Source organism: Eleutherodactylus coqui, chromosome 9, assembly GCF_035609145.1.
Source record: "Eleutherodactylus coqui strain aEleCoq1 chromosome 9, aEleCoq1.hap1, whole genome shotgun sequence".
In the NCBI taxonomy this organism is placed as follows: domain Eukaryota; kingdom Metazoa; phylum Chordata; class Amphibia; order Anura; family Eleutherodactylidae; genus Eleutherodactylus; species Eleutherodactylus coqui.
In genome coordinates, this window is record NC_089845.1 from 121,606,467 (window position 1) to 121,627,223 (window position 20,757).

At 44.4% G+C, this 20,757-nt stretch overlaps 1 protein-coding gene across 1 annotated transcript in view; it reads left to right on the forward strand.

The window, feature by feature from the left end:
• TMEM64 (transmembrane protein 64) overlaps positions 1–8,113 on the forward strand; it is a 29,627-nt gene extending 21,514 nt beyond the window's left edge. Inside the window, exons 2-3 of the mRNA XM_066578431.1 lie at positions 2,840–2,995; positions 7,614–8,113. Of these exons, the coding sequence (XP_066434528.1) occupies positions 2,840–2,995; positions 7,614–7,799 (342 nt within the window). The 3' untranslated portion in view covers positions 7,800–8,113. The remainder of the gene's footprint in view (positions 1–2,839; positions 2,996–7,613) is intronic.
• Positions 8,114–20,757: the final 12,644 nt, after the last annotated feature.

Consider the following 20,757-nt stretch of genomic DNA (forward strand, 5'->3'; position numbering starts at 1 on the left):
CGGTTTCACAAAGTTGCAACATTGTGATTTAACAGATTCCAAACTTGAGTCCTGTGAAGTCTTGGGCCGTCCTCCGATGTAGAATAGCGCCGGCTTCTGTTGGTAGGTGTACATGCCTGTTCACATCAGCGGCGATTGGGGCCATTCAGAGCTTCCATCAAGGATTTCCGCTAACAAACACGACAAAATAGTTCTGCATGCAGCACAATTTCGTCCTGGTAATTACCAGCCGGCTGGCAATCGAACAGATCCAATTTAATTGTAAATGGGGTCCGTTCAGCCTTGTCCAGTTCCATCATATGAGGGTTACATTTTGGCAGGGGTTTCCGTTTATCTGCGCCCATTAACATAGGAAGATGGAACGAGCTGTAATATACAGTATATGTAATCCATAGAGTTTAGTATATAAGAATCCAAGACCGGGTGGGCAACCTGCTGTGGAGTTAGATTGCTCTAGTAGTCATAGTTTCCTCACTATATAAACATCCATGACTATTTATACTGTCCTACAATACATGTGGATGGAGTCTTCCCAAACCTCTCCGGCTCTGGTATAAAATGTGTGGAGATCGGGGTGCTCTGGGGTTTCGGATTTGTAGCATGCCCATTCTTTGGCAGAAATTTAGCAGATTTCAATGGGGGACAAAATTGCTATTCTAGGCATTAAGATGGTTATCCGGAGAGAGCTGTTTGCTCCAGTGCAGTTTGGGGGCCATCTACACCGGATGCTCAATTTCTACCCCAGTTCCGACACGGGTCACATGGTGCACAACTCTTGATGTCGGAGGAGTCGCTGCAGGGGGACTGGGGGACCCCTTTCAGTAACTTAAGAGCCTTTCACATCCCAACAATCGGGCATCCATGATCACTAGACCTTGTAAAAGTGCAAACCGTCGGGCAACGATCAAGCAAATGTGTTACTCATGTTTGTGCAACATAAAAAAAATCCGTAGCACGTCTCCGCGTATGATCGGGGATTGTACTGCCGATTATCGTAATAGTGTATTGGAGGCAAGTGATCATATGAATCTGGAGCGGGCCTCCAGATTCCGCAGCTAATACCGCCCATTGCATGCAAGGGAAACATGGTTTTTCCTGCACACGAGCGGAAATCAATTGCTATTTATTTATTTTTTTCCCTCCCCTCCATCCACTCATGGAGGAGAAATCACACAATCCCAGCAATCACCTGATCACTTGGGCCACTGCCAGTGTGTTGGGGCCAGACATCGCTTTAGGAAACGGGAGTGGAAGTGCCATAGCTGTCTTCACTGCTATTACAGCTTAGTGTCCATCCTTCTGTTTGAGGCGTAAGTGTAATAGGAGGGATGGCCCTTCTGCGCTCATTCCCTATGACGATGTTAGGCCCCGACGCACTGACAGTAGACCTTGTGATCGCCTGAAATTCGAGTGGTGGTTCCCCAGAAATTAACTGTTAAATTAATCTGACGATGGGTCAATAGTTTTTGCCCAGAAAACCCCTAAGTCACATCAACACTGCTCGGTACAGGTAACAGCCCTCCATAGGACAATATGGAGGAAGGTTTTCTTTCTCACAACGTTTTTTATTTTATTTTTTTTTCCATTTTAAGAAATAACAGAAGTCAAAAATGCTAATGAATTGTGATGAAGTTTTTGTTTGCTCCTGAGTTTTTTTCTTTTTCTAATTATTTCCACTGCGCGGTTACCAGCAGCGCCACACGGATTTCTGGCAGCGTATTTGTTTTATCTTTAATTAAATTCTTCTGCTGCAGACGGCTGGGTTGAATAGCTCCAAATACAAACAGCAGCGCCAGCATCTCATTAACTAGGATCCCAAAGTCATCACAATGGGGTTGCTGAGATGTCAGCCTGGGGAGGGCTGCTCACCGGCACAATGCAGAAGTGGGTGATGCTAAAAGTGGCAACAAATAAATTGTATTGTCAGACGACACCTAGAAAAACTTTGTGTCTTGTCGAGTTTTTGTTAGATAATCCTTTCCTAAAATATTTCAGTAAATGGGAACACGGCGCGCTCGGCCATTTGTCATGGGTGAATTTTTTGCAAAACCTTGCCTTCTCCACGCAGTCACAAAGCCCGCACTTGTTCTAACGTGTACAATTCTTGCTTTACACCTCTGCATCTCTTGCAGAAACTTGGGCAAAATCAATTATTATTCCTGACCTGCATTGCTTTTAGCCTATGCAGCATTAATCAGCCGGGCTTGTTGATGAACTTCACAGGGGGGACCATTCGTTCTTGATTTTTCTGTAGCCGTTTTGATTAAGAAATAACTCATTTTGATCCGTTGCTATGAGCAACACTGATTCATCTTACAAAAACTTTAAAGTTGTTGCATCATTAATAAGATCTTTGCACTGACAGAAAATGCGAATTAACAGGGTTGGCAGATTGTAAACTATTGGTGGTCTTTTTCAGGATAAGTCATCAAAAGTAAATTGGCGGGGAACCCCCTGCTGATCAGCTGTTTGCCAAGCCGGCATGCTTGTGCACGGAGCTGATTTCTGCAGACGGCTCCGTTCCTACTGCATTGGCCAAGCTTTGTATTACCGGCAAAGTTCACATTCATTTTAAGTGGAAACTTTCCTGCAATACCAAGCCTGGCCACTACAGTGGGACTGGAGCTGTCTGCTTCCTGCAGAATTCTGTTTAGTACATGAATGCGCTGGCTGGGCGAACAGCTGATTGGCAGGGGGCCTGGGTATTGAACCGCCAACTATCTACTTTTGATTACCTATCCTGAGGTTAGGCCACCAATAATTCAGACAACCCCTTTAATATACTTTTTTTTTTTTTTTTGTTTGTTTTTTTTCATACTTTCTTTTTTTTTCCCTTTAGATTACAGATCTCTCACTACCCAACTACCTTGCGGCATCTTCGATTGGCCTATTCCCAACCCAGCTGTTGAATTCCTACTTGGGAACAACGTTGCGTACAATGGAGGATGTAATTGCGGAACAAAGCGTTAGTGGATACTTCATATTCAGCTTACAGGTAACATTTACTCTCTGTTGAGCGGAGACCTTATTTACGCTGATGGGAGCTCACCACAGTTTCCTATAATGCATTTTTGATTTTTAACACAAACAGGAAGCGGGAAACTTTACTTTGCAGGAGCTCAACTTATGGTGTTGTTGAAGCCTCTGAGCATTGTCAGGGCAGCAGTACACAAAGCAAATAACATTACTTATTATTACCTATCACATGGGGTCTGATCTGCAGGCAGCGGGTTATAGAGCGGGAGGAGCTGAGCAGACTGGAAAGGTTTAATGTAATTAACGTGATCTAAATCCTTGCTCTTTCTCTGCTTAGGAGTCCAGTGGGCGGTCCCATCAGCTACTGTCCACCCATCCTATATGGCTGTGCATACAGAAAGATCTGTCAGTCACTGATAGGACTGCCCACTGGACTCACCAGCTACTGTCCGCCCATCCTATAAGGCTGCGCATACGGAAAGATCTGTCAGTCACTGATAGGACCGCCTACTGGACTCCAAAGCACAGAGCAGGGATTTAGATCAATAAATGACAATTATACGGAATCTTTAACAAAACTATATATTAATCTGTCTTCCTGCTGCCTAAATGTATAATATATATTTTAAATCCCTTTTTTTTCTAGTTGATAAGCAATGAAAATAAAAATGGTTATTCCCGTTTTCCCAGTGGCCTGTAGAGCTGTAGCTCATCTGTCAGATTTGTTGTGTAGACAAAAAGGGGTTTTCAGGGACTAAAATATTGATGACCTATCATCAGGATGGGTCATGAATATTTGATCGGTGCTGCCGCTCGGGATACTCCCCAATTGGATGAGCACAATGGCCTCTTCAGGCATATGGCATCATGTTCATCAGTCACGTGGCCCTATACAAACAAACTGGCTTAAGAGGGTTTTTCCAGAACCACAAGTTGCCCCACAGGATAGGGGATAACTTGCCAAACAGTGGGGGTCTTACCGCTGAGACTCCTGTCGATCTCAAGAACAGGATTTTCATGTCCTGTTCTCCGATCACTGACGATTGGTCGTGTCCCCCCCCCCACACTCGGGTATGTCCATTACTCCCATTAAAATGAATGGCGCACTGACCGCACATGCTCGGCGAGCGCTTCATTCAGAGTGCCGTCACAGCTAGGGAAGAACCAACCATCGTAGTGACCGGAGAACAGGACACGGGTATCCCATTCTCCAGATTGGCGGAGGTCTGAGCGGTGAGAACCACACCAATCAGCAAGTTCTCTTTTATCCTGTAGGATAACTTGTGGTTCTGGTAAAACCCCTTTAGGCCTTCTTCACACGGGCGACAGTCATGCAATTTTTGTCACGTTGCTACAATGCTACAAATCGCATGTATGTGAACCCCATACTTTCCTATGGGTTCCTTCCCTCATGCGATGTTTTGTAGCATGCAACAACCCGACACCCAAACCTCGCGGGTCCGGTGATATGCCCGCGACTCGTGAGGTTTTGTAGCCCATGTTTCCCTATGGAGTCTTCCTCTCTGTTGCATCGCATGAAAACGTAATTCTTGTGAGGTGCGATGCAGCTTTGATAGTAGGAAATTCTATTGTCAAAGGCTAATCTAAGCCCCAGCTGCAGGGGAAAAAAAACAAAACACACGCATCACCTTAGAAGCCTTGTCCGGCTCCGCTGCAGCTTCCTCTCGGTCCCCAGCACTGTTTCTCTTCATCTCTTCTAGCTGGGGATTGAAAAATCCCAGGCTCCTTGAAGCTCTGCCTGTGATTGGCTGATTGTTAGCCAATCCTAGCCAGCACTCGATGAACCAATCACAGCCATTTGAGTGCTGATCTGATTGGCTAAACGTCAGCCAATCACATCCACCGCTTCCAGAAGGCAGGGATTTTTCAATCCCTAGCCAGAAGAGATGAAGACTGCCAGGGACTGAGAAGAAGCTGCGGCGGAACATAGGACAGTGCTTCTAGGTGATGTATACTTTTTTTTTCTTCCTGCATCTACGGCATATTTTTGGGGTAGGACTTATATTTAAAGCCCCTCCTCCTCCTAGCAATGCGATATCGCTGCAGTGCCATGTTGCCGTGTGAAGGAGGCTTTAAGCTACTATACCAGGCCCAGCCACTGTACATTATGCAGCAATGTGCCCCTTGTAGTCTGAAGGTGCCGCAGTGCTCACCTGTGCACCACTGTCCCTTTAATAAGCTTATCAACAGGGGTCCCAGGTGCTGGACCCCGACAATCCACTTTTAATGAATTATACTGAGGATCAACCGTTTTAGTCCCAGAAAATCCTTTTTAAAGGGAACCTGTCACCAAGAGCAGCAGCACAAACTAAGTTCTAGTGCTGTTTGGTGAGGTGACAGAGTCTGGGGAACGTGTTCTTTAAGACTCCCCCTTTCCTACGGTGTCGACGGGTGAAGTCCACGTCTGAAAATCTTGACTGTTTCCAGACTGCTGTGCATGCATTTTCCCATAGACTTCTATTGGAGTGCACACAGCCGTCCAGGAGTCAGATTTTCACAGCTCTCGTGGGCTTCACCAGCTGACATCAGGCAAGTGGGTGACTATAAAAAATACATCAGAGGCTCCACCTCACCGAACAGGACTATAACCTGGTTTATGCTGGTGACTGATTTCGTTTACTGTCGGCTCAGCACTGCTGAAAACAAAGGTATTGCGAGGTCGCAACACTGGCGCTTATTTACGAATACTGTCCACCACCGCCAACCGTATACGACGGAACATAACTTCTAGGCTATAAGGAAATGTAAAAAAGGCGGACCTGAGGGGCGCAACCCTCGCACCAAAGTTATTCCAACTGCTTGTAAAGCCGGTTCTTTATTAATAAATTAAAAATGAATTCATGTTGACTGTTTGTGATTTCTTAATAAGGAAGAATCGGCTTTACAACCAGTTGGATTCCTTTTTGTGTGAGGGTTGCGCCTCTCAGGTCCACGTTTTTTACATTTCCTTATAGTATGACTTTAGACCACCTCACAATTTAGGCTGCGCCACCTTTCTCACAAATGAATGCCCCCGTGTCGGACGCAGCAAAAAGTGTCTAAAACACCGTAAATATGAGCTAAAACGTGTTTGACAGTTTTCTTGCACAAATTGCACCAGAAATCTTTCTCCCACGCTTCATGTCACATTTATTATGTGTTTTAAACAATTTTTTTTTTCTGCTGTCTCTTTACAAAAAGGGGTTTCTTTTATAAGGGAGCGTGGTCATTTGTGCCACAATTTTTGTATCAAAGTAAGGGCGGACACCCACTAGTGATATTTTTCCATGCGATAGCGATGATTATGAAACCAATGATTTTCAATGGTTTCATACTCCTTGGCGATTTTTCAGTAGAGCTTCGCATCACAGAGAAGAAATCTGCGATACCACTCAGTGTATTTAAGGAGGCCAGCTGCAGCAGCGCTAGCCCCATTGAAAAGATAGGGAGTATACCGTTGACTTCTGCCACAGCTGTGACAGGAGTCTCCTTCATCCCTCCGGGGACTGTGGGGGATGAAGGAATCCTCTGCCACAGCTGTGGCAGAAGTCCAGGATGCTATCCCATTGCTTCCAATGGGATCGGCGCTGCTGCCAGCCCTATTGAAAGCAGTGGATTTTAGGCAACCCCCGCAGCATGATTTTTGGGGAAGGGCTTGAAATATAAGCTCTTCTCTGAAAATCATCCCTAGCTGGTGGAAAAAAAAAATTATATTCTCCCCTCTCAGGCGCGTTCTCCGGCTGGCTCCCCCACACTGCTGTCAAGCCCTTTCAGCAGACTGGGACTTAAAAATCCCCACCTCCTGAAAGGGCTGTGCTGATTGGCTGAGCGCTCAGCAAACTACAGGCAGCGCTTGGCTATTTATCAATGAATGGCTTGACAACAGTGCAGGGGAGCCAGCCAGAGGACGCGGTGAAGAGGTGAGTATATAAACTTTTTAATTTTTTTTTTTTTTTTCCCCAACCGCTAGGGATGATTTTCAGGGAAGGGCTTCTATTTCAAGCCCTTTTCTGAAAATCATCCTGCGGGGGTTGCCTAAAACCCACTGCTTTCAATGGGACCAGCAGCAGAAAGAATGCCTTAAACTCAGCTGTATGAATATACCCCAAAACTAATTTCATACGGGCGAGCGCAATGCCGGGCCAGGAAACTCTGCCCAATACCGCGCTTGGCAGCATCTCAACACGCAAACGTCACACGATTTTCTCGGACATGTGATACAGCTGACGGCCTCTTTCACATGGGGGTCTCTGTAACGCTCCAATAGCTGCGGCTAGCTGAGTGGTAAATCATATGAACAAAGAATTGCTGCTACCAAGTCGCGGCTATTCTTCGCTAATTGTCATGGCTGGCTGCGGCGTCGTGCAGTGAACGAACGCCGCAGCCCCGGTATCCCTCGGCCGGTAGAGCAACTTTAAATGTCGTTTAAATGCCTCAACTAGCGGCACCTGTCATTATTTAACAGCGCTCGCCACTGCAGCCCGGTGGGCACCGCAGGCAGTGGGTGAGTATACCCCCAGCTGACTCTATATCGCCTCCTATAACTTGGTTAGTGGTACTGTGGGGACATGACCGCTTCCCCTCAAAGCTTCGTCTTCCACCTCTATTTTTTAATCTTCTTTTCCCTTCCTCCACAGATTGTAATCAGCATAGCTCTTATGTTCTACGTTGTCCACCGGGCCCAAGTTGAACTTAATGCAGCTATCATGGCTTGTGAGATGGAGCTGAAGACCTCTCTGAAGGGCGCCCAACTCAACGGCGGCAGCTCCCTGTTCTGCAGCAAAAGGACCTTGTTATCTATGGGTGGGATCAACATTGTATGATTTCTGCTCCAGCCGTGCAGCCTTTGTTATTGCCAATATTCCACTGACTTTCCCTTCCTTGAAGGAAGACTTTGGGCGTCTCCAGAACTTTCCAAATGAACCTTAAGCGGTCTTCCTTTGTAAGGATGCCCACCAGGATCTCCATGTTGGCAGCATCCTCTTGATCTCCACCTTCTGTGTGCCGTGGCATATACAATGCACTTTCCTGCACAGCTCTTAAGAACAATTGTCGTGGCAGATTTATTTATTAATGAACATAGCGATTTCATACGAAATGAAGAGAACTTGTATAAAATGCTAAATTATGTTCGTGATTTCATGTTTCGTTTTGCATTTATACTGCTGTTAGAGGATCGATACACCTAAAATATAGGTTGAGTCCTGGAAAATATTTTTTTACAGAAATCTGTATATAAAAGTCCCGGTCAAGTTAAAGGGAAGGTCCATCTTTGCAACTTTTTGTCTCCATGGTAACAGACTGCAAGATCTGACTACACAGGGATTGTTTGCAGCCACATTCCCATCAATCTGTCACCAATTACTTTCTAAGGGCCTGTTCAATCTTGTAACGTCTTCTGTCCTGCAGTTCCATCGGGCTTCCCGTTTAAAATCCCGGAAATGGCATCTCTGGACGGAACCTGACCAGAAACTCTTGGCCATTTATGAAAACTGGTGTAATGAAGACATAGCTTTCCATTACTTTCTGGCATTTTGTGCCAGAAAGGATAACTGGGTCAGCCATGCTATTCCTTCCGGAACAAATGATCATCACAGCACAAGGCGTTGGACCACAAAAGACTTGGGATAGAAGTCTGATCAGTTGGGGTCTGCCCACTGAGACACGCACCCTAGAATGGGGGTCCTGTATCCCCCTCTTCTTGTAACGCTAGGACTTGTTGCACCCGCCCGCAGTGAAGTAGAGGATGAAAGGAGTGAAGTTTGCGCATGTGCGGCTGACAGAAATGGCCAAGTATGAGCACTCGACTATCTCTTTAGAACTCCGACTGAAAGTGAATGGAGCAGTACCATGTATGTGCAACCACTGCTCTACTCCTTCTCTCCCTCACTGCTGGGGGTGCAGGGAGGCTGCAGCAAGGAGGAGAGGGGGCATTGGACCCCAGTTCTTGGGATCGGTAGGGGTCTCAGTGGTGAAACCCCACTGATCCGACTCTTATCACCAATCCTTTGAGTGATGTGGAGATGGAATGGAGCAGCAGTCATGGTACGTGTGCCACCACCACTGCATTCAATCTCTGTCATGGTAGGGGTATGGTGAGCCCACAGTGAGGGGGGGGGGGGACATGGGACCAATGTTCTCATTATCAATGAGACTCCCACTATAGAATAAGTGATAAAAGTCAATTGTAGTACAACCCCTTTTTTGGGGGGTTTTCAGCAGAGGGAGCTATTTGGCACCCACCCCGGGACGGAAGCCATAGCCAGATATGAACAGGCCCTGATATATATATGTTTGGTAGTTTTAGCAAGAAGTAGTGGACGGATGATCAGACTGCGCTGACTTTGTAGTCTGTTACCATAAATACGCATTGGTCTGTATAGGAGCTGTGGACACAAAACGATAGATTTTAATTTTTTTAATGGTTTGAAAGTAAAATTTGAAATTCCTTTTTAATTATCATTTCAAATGCTATGGAACAACATTGGTAGTGAAGGTGGACCTTTCCAGTTGTTGGGGCAGAGGTTTCTCCTACGTAGACTTCTTGTCCTGTAACGAGTTGACCACATTATAGGCGGTTCGTCATCTGCATATAATATGGGGTACTTTTACGTACACATTTAGGAATGTTTTAGTAATTTCTGTATTAGGCTTATTAGTTCTTTTAACAGTTGCCTAGATATAGGTTGTGTTTGATAACCACAGGACCATTTTTATCATCCAAGGGAAACCATTCACACATACCCCCCTACAAAGTGCTCTTAAACCAGTTGTGATTCGTTAACATTTTTTGTTTTATTAGACACAACTGGAGTTTTTGGTTTGTTGCGGGTAAAAGCCATGTTTACGTCAAGGGCTAGATCTACTGCTAGTTGTCGTTTTCCTAATGAGGGTTGCTGTTGGGTGTCCGGCCCCCTGTAGGGAATCCCTGTGGCTCTGGACTAGAGACATTCCATGTGCCGCCATGTGGTGCATCTGATTCGCACGGCATTCTAGTGATTATCCCCCCCTTAGATACAGTGCTGCCTGGAGAGAATACAAGAATACATCCGGTGGAGCCTTCCAAGTTTTATTTTTCAGTTAGCCATACAGTATTTGAAGGTGATGAAATCTGAGGGGTACATTGGGGGCGACACACTGCTACGGTGCTATAATAAGGTCACGAGCCCTAGTGCTAACTTGTATGGTGCCTCTATACAGTACATAGGGAGAGTAGAATCACACAGTGTTTTTAGGAAAAAATAACGGTTATTACCGCATTCTTCCCTGCATTTATTTTTTGTATTCTTGCGGGGGGGGGGGGGGGACGCAGCAGGTTGATACTATATGTAAGTCAATACGGAGTTATGAAAGGCACCACAAACGCTGCGTATTTTTGTGTCTTTTTACCTTAATTTTGGTCCTTTTTTTGAGTCCATGGTTTTTTTGTTTCTTTACTTTTTGGGGGTTTTTTTCTCCACTTTTTTTCATAGTTTTTATATATAAAAATACACCTGTATAAGTAGGAAAACTTGTAAAAATGCTTGAATTTAATGGTGTGTGTGTGTGTGTGTTAGTTTTTTATTTTTTAAATGAGAGAGAGAGAGAACAGCACAAACTTTTTGTGAAAGATGAAAAATTGTAAGTTCGCACAGGAAAATCCAATGTTTTTTTAAAATATTTTTTGTGGGGATTCCACATCGAAAACTGACAAGGCGCATGCAGATCAGCGCAAAATTATTTTTGAATCTACACACACTCAGATTTTGCATGTTGATGGGGCTAAATCTACAGGCGAGTCCTGCTTGGATTTTAACTGTCAGATACATATTGGAAAAATCCGACCTGGATCTGCAAGTTTATAGCCCACATGGATGTATGCTTAGAGGGGTTTTGTCATTAAAGAAAAATAAATTCTATACTTGCCTATTTCTTCCCCAACAGTCTCCTTACCACATCTTCTCCTGGCTGAGCTTCTGCAATGCCCCCAGGGTCATCTCACTGCATGCCACCGGCTTGTTATGAAGGCTGCATTCGTCAAATTCTCTTCCTGCCGGATCAGTGAAGGTCAGGTCCCTGTACTGTAGCGTTCACTGCCTAGGAAGTAATGCTGATCTATTACAGAGACAACGTGCATGAGCAGTCTCTGCAGTAGATCGGCACTTCCCTGCTGGCCTGTGAGCTGTGACATAACGTACCTTGGCTGGCAGGAAGAAGACTGCCGGCAATGTACGTAACCTCACAGGAAGGAGAATCAGCCAGCTGGAGGTGAAGTGACCCCTCTCCCCCCTCTCTTCCCAGACTGCAGGAGCCATGAGAAGATAGGTGAGGTGAAGATCTGGTAAGTAGATGGACTGGGGAGGAATAGGTAAGTATAATTTTTTTTTTTCTTTTAATGACAGAACCCATTTAAGCTGCTTTCAGACAACCTTTTTCTTTTTGACATTTTCCTGGTGGGATCAAAAAAAAAAATCAGTAATTGCGGGTTTTTTTGTCTGTTTTTAATGGCTGTTTCACACGAACGTATTTTTTATCAGTAGTTTGTTAGCCAAAACCAGAAGTGGAGAAAAAAGTATAATGGAAAGATTTGCATTTCTTTTGTATTTTGGACCTGCTCCTGGTTTTGGCTCACAAAATACTGATGAAAAATACGCCCGTGTGAAAGAGGCCTTAGTCACACGTGCTTCCCCCCCCCCTCCAATAGAGAAATTTATAGGGAAAGTTCTGCAATTTGTGAAAAAAAATTAAATTAAATAAATACCATGGACACAAAAAATGCAATGTTATTAAGGCTTTTCATATATTTTTACTATTGACGGACTGCGTCTAGATGTTTGCTGTAACTAGGGAAAAAATGCTTTCTCTTTTCTTTGCAAAGAAAGAAAAAAACAAACTGTGAAACCAGCCTTGGGCCAGGTGTATAGCCTCACAAGCTATAATGGAGCCATGTGCTGTCCATTGATTAACACACGGCCACAAATATGCTAGTTAGTGATGAGCAAACTTTTCAAAAGTTCAAGTCAGTTGGTTTCACGAATTTGGTTCAGTTTGTGAACCTAACAAAATTCTACAAATACCTCTAAAACAGGTGTTTAAAACTAAGCCAAATCTAACACTCTAAGGTCACCAAAAAGGAAAAGAAAAGTTTTTTGGGGGTTTTTTCCTTCCTTTTCTCTTTCTTCCTAGTCTCCCCTGCCCTCCTCTTGCCTTGGCTCCCCACTAACTTCAGGTGAGGGCTGTGAATCCTGCCCGCATATCGCACTCCCCACCATGTGAATTCCCTGAAGTGATAGGCAGAAGGGAATAGGGGACTACTTTCTTGGGATTGGTGGGTGTCTCCGCGGTGAGACCCCCACTGATCTGCAAGTTATCCCCTATCTTGTGAATAGGGAATAACTTGTGATCCTGCTACAACTCCTTAAATATGGCATCTAACAAAGCATGTAACAATCTTCCTTTTTTATGTTAGCGTTATCCACAGTTCTACCCCAAAACTGTATGATATCAGAGGCATACATACATACATAAGCAGTGTAGAGCCCCATAAACACAGAACCCCAGAAGTTGTACGAAGTCAGGTACACTAATCTCTAGGGTAGTTCGGCCGTGTGTAAATGGGGGTGAGGATATAAAAAAAAAAAAACGTTGACTTGAATTCCGGATACTTAGGAAGTGGAGTTATCGCTCATCTTGGTGGGACCATTGTTCCTTCCTGTTCATCTTAGGACATGATTAAACTTAAGGTATTTCTGGCCCTCTTGACGCTTTCTAGACTTGACCTTCTTGTTGTGACTTGTTGATACACAAGACCCTAAGCGACTCATCTACTATATGGTACATGGCAATACGTATTGTACAAGTCATTTCGTTCTCTATTTTTGTAGGTGTAGTTGTAATGGTATTGCTTTCTTACTCATAAGGTACATCAACAAAACGTGTAGGAATTCACGGAGACGACGAGATCTCCCGGTTTTTAAGATGCTGGACTGTGCAGCGCGTACTATTGAGTGGCCTTCAAATTTTTATGCTTATTTATTTTTCTTTCTACTTGTAATATAAGCTTTAATACCGTATACATATAGCCATCGCTTGGACTTTGTATTTTGAAGCTTGCACTCGTTGCTTACACACATTGGAGGTTGTCTGTATTGGCGACAGTCACTTTTTAAAGTTGTTGTAAAAGTTGACTGTCCGCAGTCCTGCCGCCTCCGGTGTGCGTAGCCCACGAGTGCACTTAGACTCGTACATGGCGGTACTGTGTCTGTTCCACTTGCTTTGCACATTTTATTCCATTTTTGAAGGTAAGGCGTGTGCTAAATTTGTATTCCGAGATGGGAACACCGACCCCCTTTTTTACTCAGGACTTTTGAAATGTGAATTTTCATCTGAGTTATTACAGTTCAGTTATGGAATATTAAACTATAATTTAAACAATGTGTGGAGTGAATCTGTCAAAGCTGAGCTTTTGGAATAGCAAAAAATTAAATAAGTCCTCCTACATGTTTCTCACACTATAATGATGCATCTCCCAATAGAAATCCAGGTGCACGTTAAACCATGGCTGCAACATATAATAGAAGTAGAAACCAAAAAATGGCAACAGCACCGATAAATGCATTATGATTCAGGTGCCGGCGGGTGTGAGCTGGGGGGGGAGAGTGAGAGATCTCTCCCCGCCGGCACCTGAATCTTTAGAGACGAGCGGGCAGGTACTCTCATAAGGCACTACTCGCTTGAGTAGTTTGCCTTAGCGAGTATGCTTGCTCATCTCTACTTCTAAACAATAGGAATGGGAGAGGGGTGGGGTGGGAACATGGTCACGAGTAGAGATGAGCAAACGTACTCTGTCTGGGTGTTTTTGCACTCGAGCACCGCTTTTTCCGAGTAACTGACTACTCAGACGAAAAGATTCGGGGGGGGAGTGCTCCTCCCTGTTCCCCACTGCTACCCCCCGCTCCACCATGCCCCCCGAATCTCTTCATCCAAGTAGTCAGTTACTCGGAAAAAGCGGTGCTCGAGTGCAAAAACACCCGAACCGAGTACGTTCGCTTATCTCTAATCACGAGCCATGAGCCCTGCGTTTGGATCTACATTGCAGCGCAGTGAATGAATTCTGTGCTTAAAGTCTACAGCATTTTTACAGCAAGTAGGGTGTGCTGCGATTTAAAAAGTCGCACTACGAATATCCCCGGCCGCGCATTGTTGCAGTTTTGGGGGGGTTTGTAAGGATGTATTCACACGTTATATAGGTCTGCAAAGTTGGGTATGGATCCAGTCTGTGATGTTTACTCACCAATATGGGGGAGGAAAAACTGCTGTGAAAATCAGCCGCCTAAACGGATGTTCTACGTGTGCAAAATCACACAACAGGTACACTAATGCTGCGTAGGTCCCGCAGCCCGTGCTGCTTTGGAAAATCTGCAGCATTTTCGCAACATGCAGACATCCTATCTAAAGGAAAGGTGCCTAAGGGCTCCTTCACTCGGACGTGTAATTGGTAGAGGATAGAACCCATTGATGTGAATGTGTTCGCACACATCTCCCAATATTACGCAAGCATTTGCGCCCTAAAGAGACATTTATGAGAAAACGCCAATTCTGGAGAGTACTGCGGTTTTCAGGAAAGACCGTGGACCCAGGGATGCACTAAAACGAGGAAAAACACAAATACAAAAACTTGACGATGTTTTTATTGCATTTCATAATTCTCTAGTGACTTTCCACTGCGTTTTTGTGGCAAAACAAAGCCAGTTTAAAAAACGCATTCGGAAGCTGTTTAGGATTACAATCAAGGTCTGCTTTTTTTTTTTTTCCTCTGTTGCAGAAGCTCGGCCATCCTTGGTAGGGTCCATCAAGACATATAAAGTTAAATGTTTTTTGTTTTTTTTTGTGGGATCGAAAAGCATAGTCAAACTATGACTGTAACCAGGTGCCCCCCTCTATGGAAAGAAGGTTTCTACACCAACATAGAAGAGGGCTCTTTACTGTAAGAGCAGTGATACTATGGCACTATGCCTGAGGATGTGGTGATGACGAACTCAATAAAAGAGTATAAGGGGCTTGGATGCCTTTCTTGAGCAATACAATATTACATTATATAGTCACTGATTACTTCGGTGATCCAGAGATTATTCGGATTGCCAGATTAAAGTCGTCAGGAAGGAATTTTTTTTCCCTCTTAACCCTCTCCAATCCAATTTTGGATTCAGGATTTTCCAAAAGGCTTTCTCTTTTTTCTGTTATCCAATGGTCCCATCTGCTGGTTAAAGGCAGTGTGTGCGCGCCATAGAGGTTTCGACAGCGGACTGACTGGTAATAGACGGTAAGAATACCCTGTCAGACGTCTTCTGACATTGGAACTGTACAAGCTTCAATCAGAATGGGGAAAATTGGCTTCTACCTCGTTTTTTTTTTGTTTGTTTTTTTTGCCTTCCTCTGGATCAACCTTGGGGATAATAGGCTGAACTGGATGGACATATGTATTTTTTCGGTCTATGTTACTACCATGAAAAAAAAACTGGAAGGAAAAAAATATATAGTTCTGTACTAAAGTCAATTGGCTTGCATTTGCATACAGTTCCTGAATACATTTTTATGAGCTCTCCGCACGCCCCGTCACAAGAGACCCAGAATGCCCAACTTTTCCTGTATTGAATTCTAACACTTTTTGACATTTCATGAAGATTACAGTAATGACGCATATGTTTTCATGTCAGAAACGGACCAAAACATATTAAAACAAATACTGGATATATGATTTTAAAATGCATGCTTTTTTTCAACATGTACATTTTGCGCATCCTCGAAACATACATGACAATGCCAGTGGGGCCGGGCCCTTATTACACTTAAATTCAGTTTAATTGTTTGGGATGATCTGCAGTACCAGACATAGCCTGTGTACAGAGGTGGCACTGTTTAGAAAGAAAAAAAACAAAACTGGATGTTTATTTACAATCTTGGATAACCCCTTTATCCAGTGAGGTTACAGTCCGGAGAGATGAAAGTGTACAGAGAGAACATACAAGTGCAGCATTTGGAGCAATCCCTCACTACACAAAAGTTTAAAGGGAATGTCCCACTTCTAACTGGTTTTCTGCAGGAAGCAGACAGCTCTGCGCAGTGGCTCAGGTTGGTACTGCAGGCTGACTCCTGATGAAATAAGTGGGACACAGCCTGCAGTACCAACCTGGGCTACCTGGCAATGTACGGAGCTGTCTGCTTCCTACAGCAAAACTGCTAGTAGTGGGCCAACCCCTTTAAGGGCTTATTCAACTTTGGTCTGGAAAAACAGACCAATTTCAGTGCATGGGTACGTACGTTTTTTAAAAATGTTTCTGCATCATCAGTTTTTCATGTGAGGAAAAAAAAAATTGCACAAGATTTGTACATTGCGAGACGCACAAATATGAAGCCCATTCTTTTGACCGCAGTCATACACACGAGCGACGTGCTCTAACTTTGCACGTTCCTCGGAACGCATCGCCCATTGTTTCCAATAGGGCAGGAAAACACGTTGCATTAAAAACAATCCTCAGCGCCATTGGGTCGCAATCTCACAGAAGTCATGGGAGGCGTTTTTGACAGAAAACCGCCTCGCATCAACCGATACACGACATCGCGCTTCCATAGACTTTCATTGGCCAAAACAGAACATGCCTCGAATTTTTTTTTATTTTTTTTTTTAATTTAATTTACACACAACGTAGGTCTGCATAAAAAACCTCCATCTGATTACACCAATGTACGTTGAGGCTGGTCTCAAACAGACGTGCGCAATTGTGCACTTTTTAGTGCAGCTTTTTTGCATTATGAACTAGGCTTTTTTGAGCGTGTGTTGGCGTATTTCGCTGTCTGTTTACTGTGAATGGAGGCGGCTGGGCTGGAACGATCCCCACCTCCAGTCATTCAGCAATTCTCATTCCTGTGCGATTATTGCTGGGATGACTTGTCTGGTATCGGCGCCTGACCTTAAATGTTATTAGTTTCCAAATATCCAGCGATGAGCATAAAGTCTGCTTCTGCCCCGTCACTGGCCCGTGGTGTAATGATCATTGGGATTAGTCACTCCTGCGGCGCAGACACGGACTCTGGACTCACTGGAATTGGTGGAGTCATTCTGTTTGCAATGTGTATTCTCTGGTTTACTCAACTCATCATCAAGCAGACCTGATTACTGGCTAATCACCTATCAGTGAAGGGCGGCTTCCCATCTCCGGACATGAACTTTGTTTCTTCAGTGACCTGCTTGTCTACGTTGTGGAGTTACATTTTATGTATCAGATTAATAGATTATAGGTAGAGATGAGCGAGCGTACTCGGAAAAGCACTACTCGCTCGAGTAATGTGCTTTATCCGAGTATCGCTGTGCTCGTCCCTGAAGATTCGGGTGCCGCTGCGGCTGACAGGTGAGTCGCAGCGGGGAGCAGGGGAGAGCGGGCGGGAGAGAGGGAGAGAAAGATCTCCCCTCCGTTCCTCCCCGCTCTCCCCTGCAGCTCCCCGCTCCGTGCCGGCACCCGAATCTTCAGGGACGCGCACAGCGATACTCGGATAAAGCAAATTACTCGAGCAAGTAGTGCTTTTCCGAGTACGCTCGCTCATCTCTAATTATAGGACACCAGCGGCTAGCGCTGCTAAACTATGTCAGTTGGCTCTATTGATCCATTTCAAGGATTTATGCCGGCCGGAGGAATTACGGGCTCCAGCGTGAATATGTCGCATGAGGTCATGTGAATGAGCAAGATTTACCCGTGACTTGGTCACGGCTCTTGATCGCTGATGCGATTTTCAGCCGCGATGCGGCGGCCGAAAAAGCAACTCATGTGAAAGAGGCCTTAAAGGGGTTTTCTAAGCCCAAATACTATAGATGTATCTTCTGGATAGGTCATCAATACTTGATCGGCTGCACAGGAATCCGGCCAATCAGTTGAGCAGGCATATACTGTCAGTGCTGCTATATACAGAGGCCAGAGCGGAAGCGGCTGCTGCCCTGATTCCTGTGTAGTGGCCGACACTTGTAACTGCAGGCTGCAGTTACATCAGCTATAGTATTTGTGCCTAGAGGGTGGAAGCTAACGCAACAGAACGTAAACTGACATTCTGTGACTGACAGATGGCCTCCTGCTTCATCAGCGGGGATCAGTGAAAGGACAAATACCCACTGTCAACCCCTTACATGCTGCGATTAATGTAGATCGCAGCATGTAAACTGTTCATGGAGAGAGCGCTCGCTCTGCAATGTCACTGGCCCTCCACTATGTAATCGCAGAGGACCATTGGGTTGCCATGGCTACTGGATGCCAGACACTGATGTCTGGGCCTGCTATGGCCTGTGATCACTATTGTGAGTGATAATGCATTGCAGTACCTCTGTACTGCAATGCATTATCATAGCGATCAGAGCTTAAGGCTGCCTGTCCGCGGGCGATAAATGACCCGCGGATCACGCTTTCTGAAGCTTTCCATAATGTTGCTATGGAAAGCACACCACTGGTGTCCACGAGTGGAGAATCATAGCAATTCTCCGCTCGCGGGATTTAAATTGCGTCATGCTGCGATTGCCACGATTTTCCACGATGAGCCTATCTATCAAAAAATGTTTTTAAAAAATGCAAAATGCTTTTTTTGTTCACTTTCCCTCCCAAAAATTGTAGTAACAACTAATAAAAAAGTCATATATTCATCAAAATGGTATCAATAAAAACTGCAGCTTATCACCCCCAAAAAACAAGCCCTCACAGAGCTCCAGCCATGGAAGAATAACAGTTATGGGACTTTGAATGCAATGATGTGAAAAAAAATATTTCCTAAAAAGCAGGTTTTTGGTTGTGCAAAAGTGGAAAAACCTAGACTTCTTTTCTTGTATCATTGTAATCGTACCGGCCCGCAGGAAATATGTATCATGTTATTTATGCTGCAGGGTGACTGCTGTAAAAAAAGACAATGGCAGGTTTGTTTTTCTCTCCCTCACCTCCCTAAAAAACATAAAGGTTTTACAATACATTATATTTACCCCAAAATAGTACCAATAAAAACTACAGTTCGCCATGCAAAAAACAAGCCCTCATATGGCAGGAGCCTCACTCCCATTTCATCATAGACTGTAAGCTCTTGAGAGCAGGACCCTCAGTCCTATTTCCTCATAGACTGTAAGCTCTTTTGAGCAGGACCCTCAGTCCTATTTCCTCATAGATTGTAAGCTCTTTTGAGCAGGACCCTCACTCCTATTTCCTCATAGATTGTAAGCTCTTTTGAGTAGGACCCTCACTCCTATTTCCTCATAGATTGTAAGCTCTTGTGAGCAGGACCATCACTCCTATTTCCTCATAGATTGTAAGCTTTTGTGAGCAGGACCCTCACTCCTATTTCCTCATAGATTGTAAGCTCTTTTGAGCAGGACCCTCACCCCTATTTCCTCATAGATTGTAAGCTCTTGTGAGCAGGACCCTCACTCCCATTTCCTCATAGATTGTAAGCTCTTGTGAGCAGAACCTTTGCTCCAATTTCCTCATAGATTGTTAGCTCTTGTGAGCAGGACCCTTACTCCTATTTCCTCATAGACTGTAAGCTCTTGTGAGCAGAACCTTTGCTCCCATTTCCTCATAGATTGTAATCTCCTCTGAAGAGGACACTCACTCCTATTTCTTCATAGATTGTAAGCTCTTGTGAGCAGGACCCTCACCCCTATTTCCCCATAGATTGTAAGCTCTTGTGAGCAGGACCCTCACTCCTATTCCCCATAGATTGTAAGCTCTTGTGAGCAGGACCCTCACTCCTTTATTAGTGTATTATATGTTGTGTCTGATTTTCCCTCTACATGTTCGCTCTTACCTGTAAATCGCTGCACTAGTTAATGACTATCAGTATTTACTGCTTTATGTTCCTGTCTTTGAACCCACTCAAGCTCTGATTTCTGGAAACAATATGTATGTTACTTGAAGGAACATGTTCATGAAGAAGTTGGGGTGGCAGCCATTGGCTGGACAATTGTTTGACTGAAAATGTGACCTAATGTTTTGGCCAGACTAATGGGGCACAAGAATAGCAGATACTGTACTGCAAATCTGATGTTGCAAGCATTACAATCTCAGTGGAATTGTGCCACCTAGTGGTTATGTTTATGTTAGCATAGGTTGTTGGATTAACATTTCTGAAATCTATAGGGTCTCGTTTAGGGTGCAGTTACATGCTGCAGAAACACTGCGGTTCTGGTGCGGAATTTCCATAGCAGAAACACAGCAAAACCGCAGGTTACAGTAACAATCACAGCAGAAAATCCAAGCAGTTTTTTTCCCTCCATATGTGAACCGGATTTGCTTTAAATCTATTCGTGTGCGCAATACACAGGTGATAGAAGCCATTGATTTCAATGCATCCGATCACATAGGCATGTTTTGTGTTCACAATTCTGGCACATAAAAAATGTTGTTCTATTTTTCTGCACATCATGAACTCATTAAACTAAGTGACCATATAGCACACAATTGGCGCAGTTTTTAATGCAGGTTTGGCGCAGAATTCTTTCTCTTATTGAGAAGAGGTGGATTCTGCAAGCATCAATGGTGATAAAACGGACATGCTGCAGATATACATTCTGCACTACACGTTGGTTTCTGCATGAGTTTTCTGCAGATTTTTTCTGCAGCGTGCGCACGAGATTTTTGAAAATCCCATCCACTTTGCTGCTACTGTAAATGCCACCATTTTTCGTGTGCATGGTCCACACTGAAAATTTGCTGCAAACTCGCCCTGTATGAACAGGACCTAGGGATTTTCTGGGACTTTACTATCAATGATCTGTCC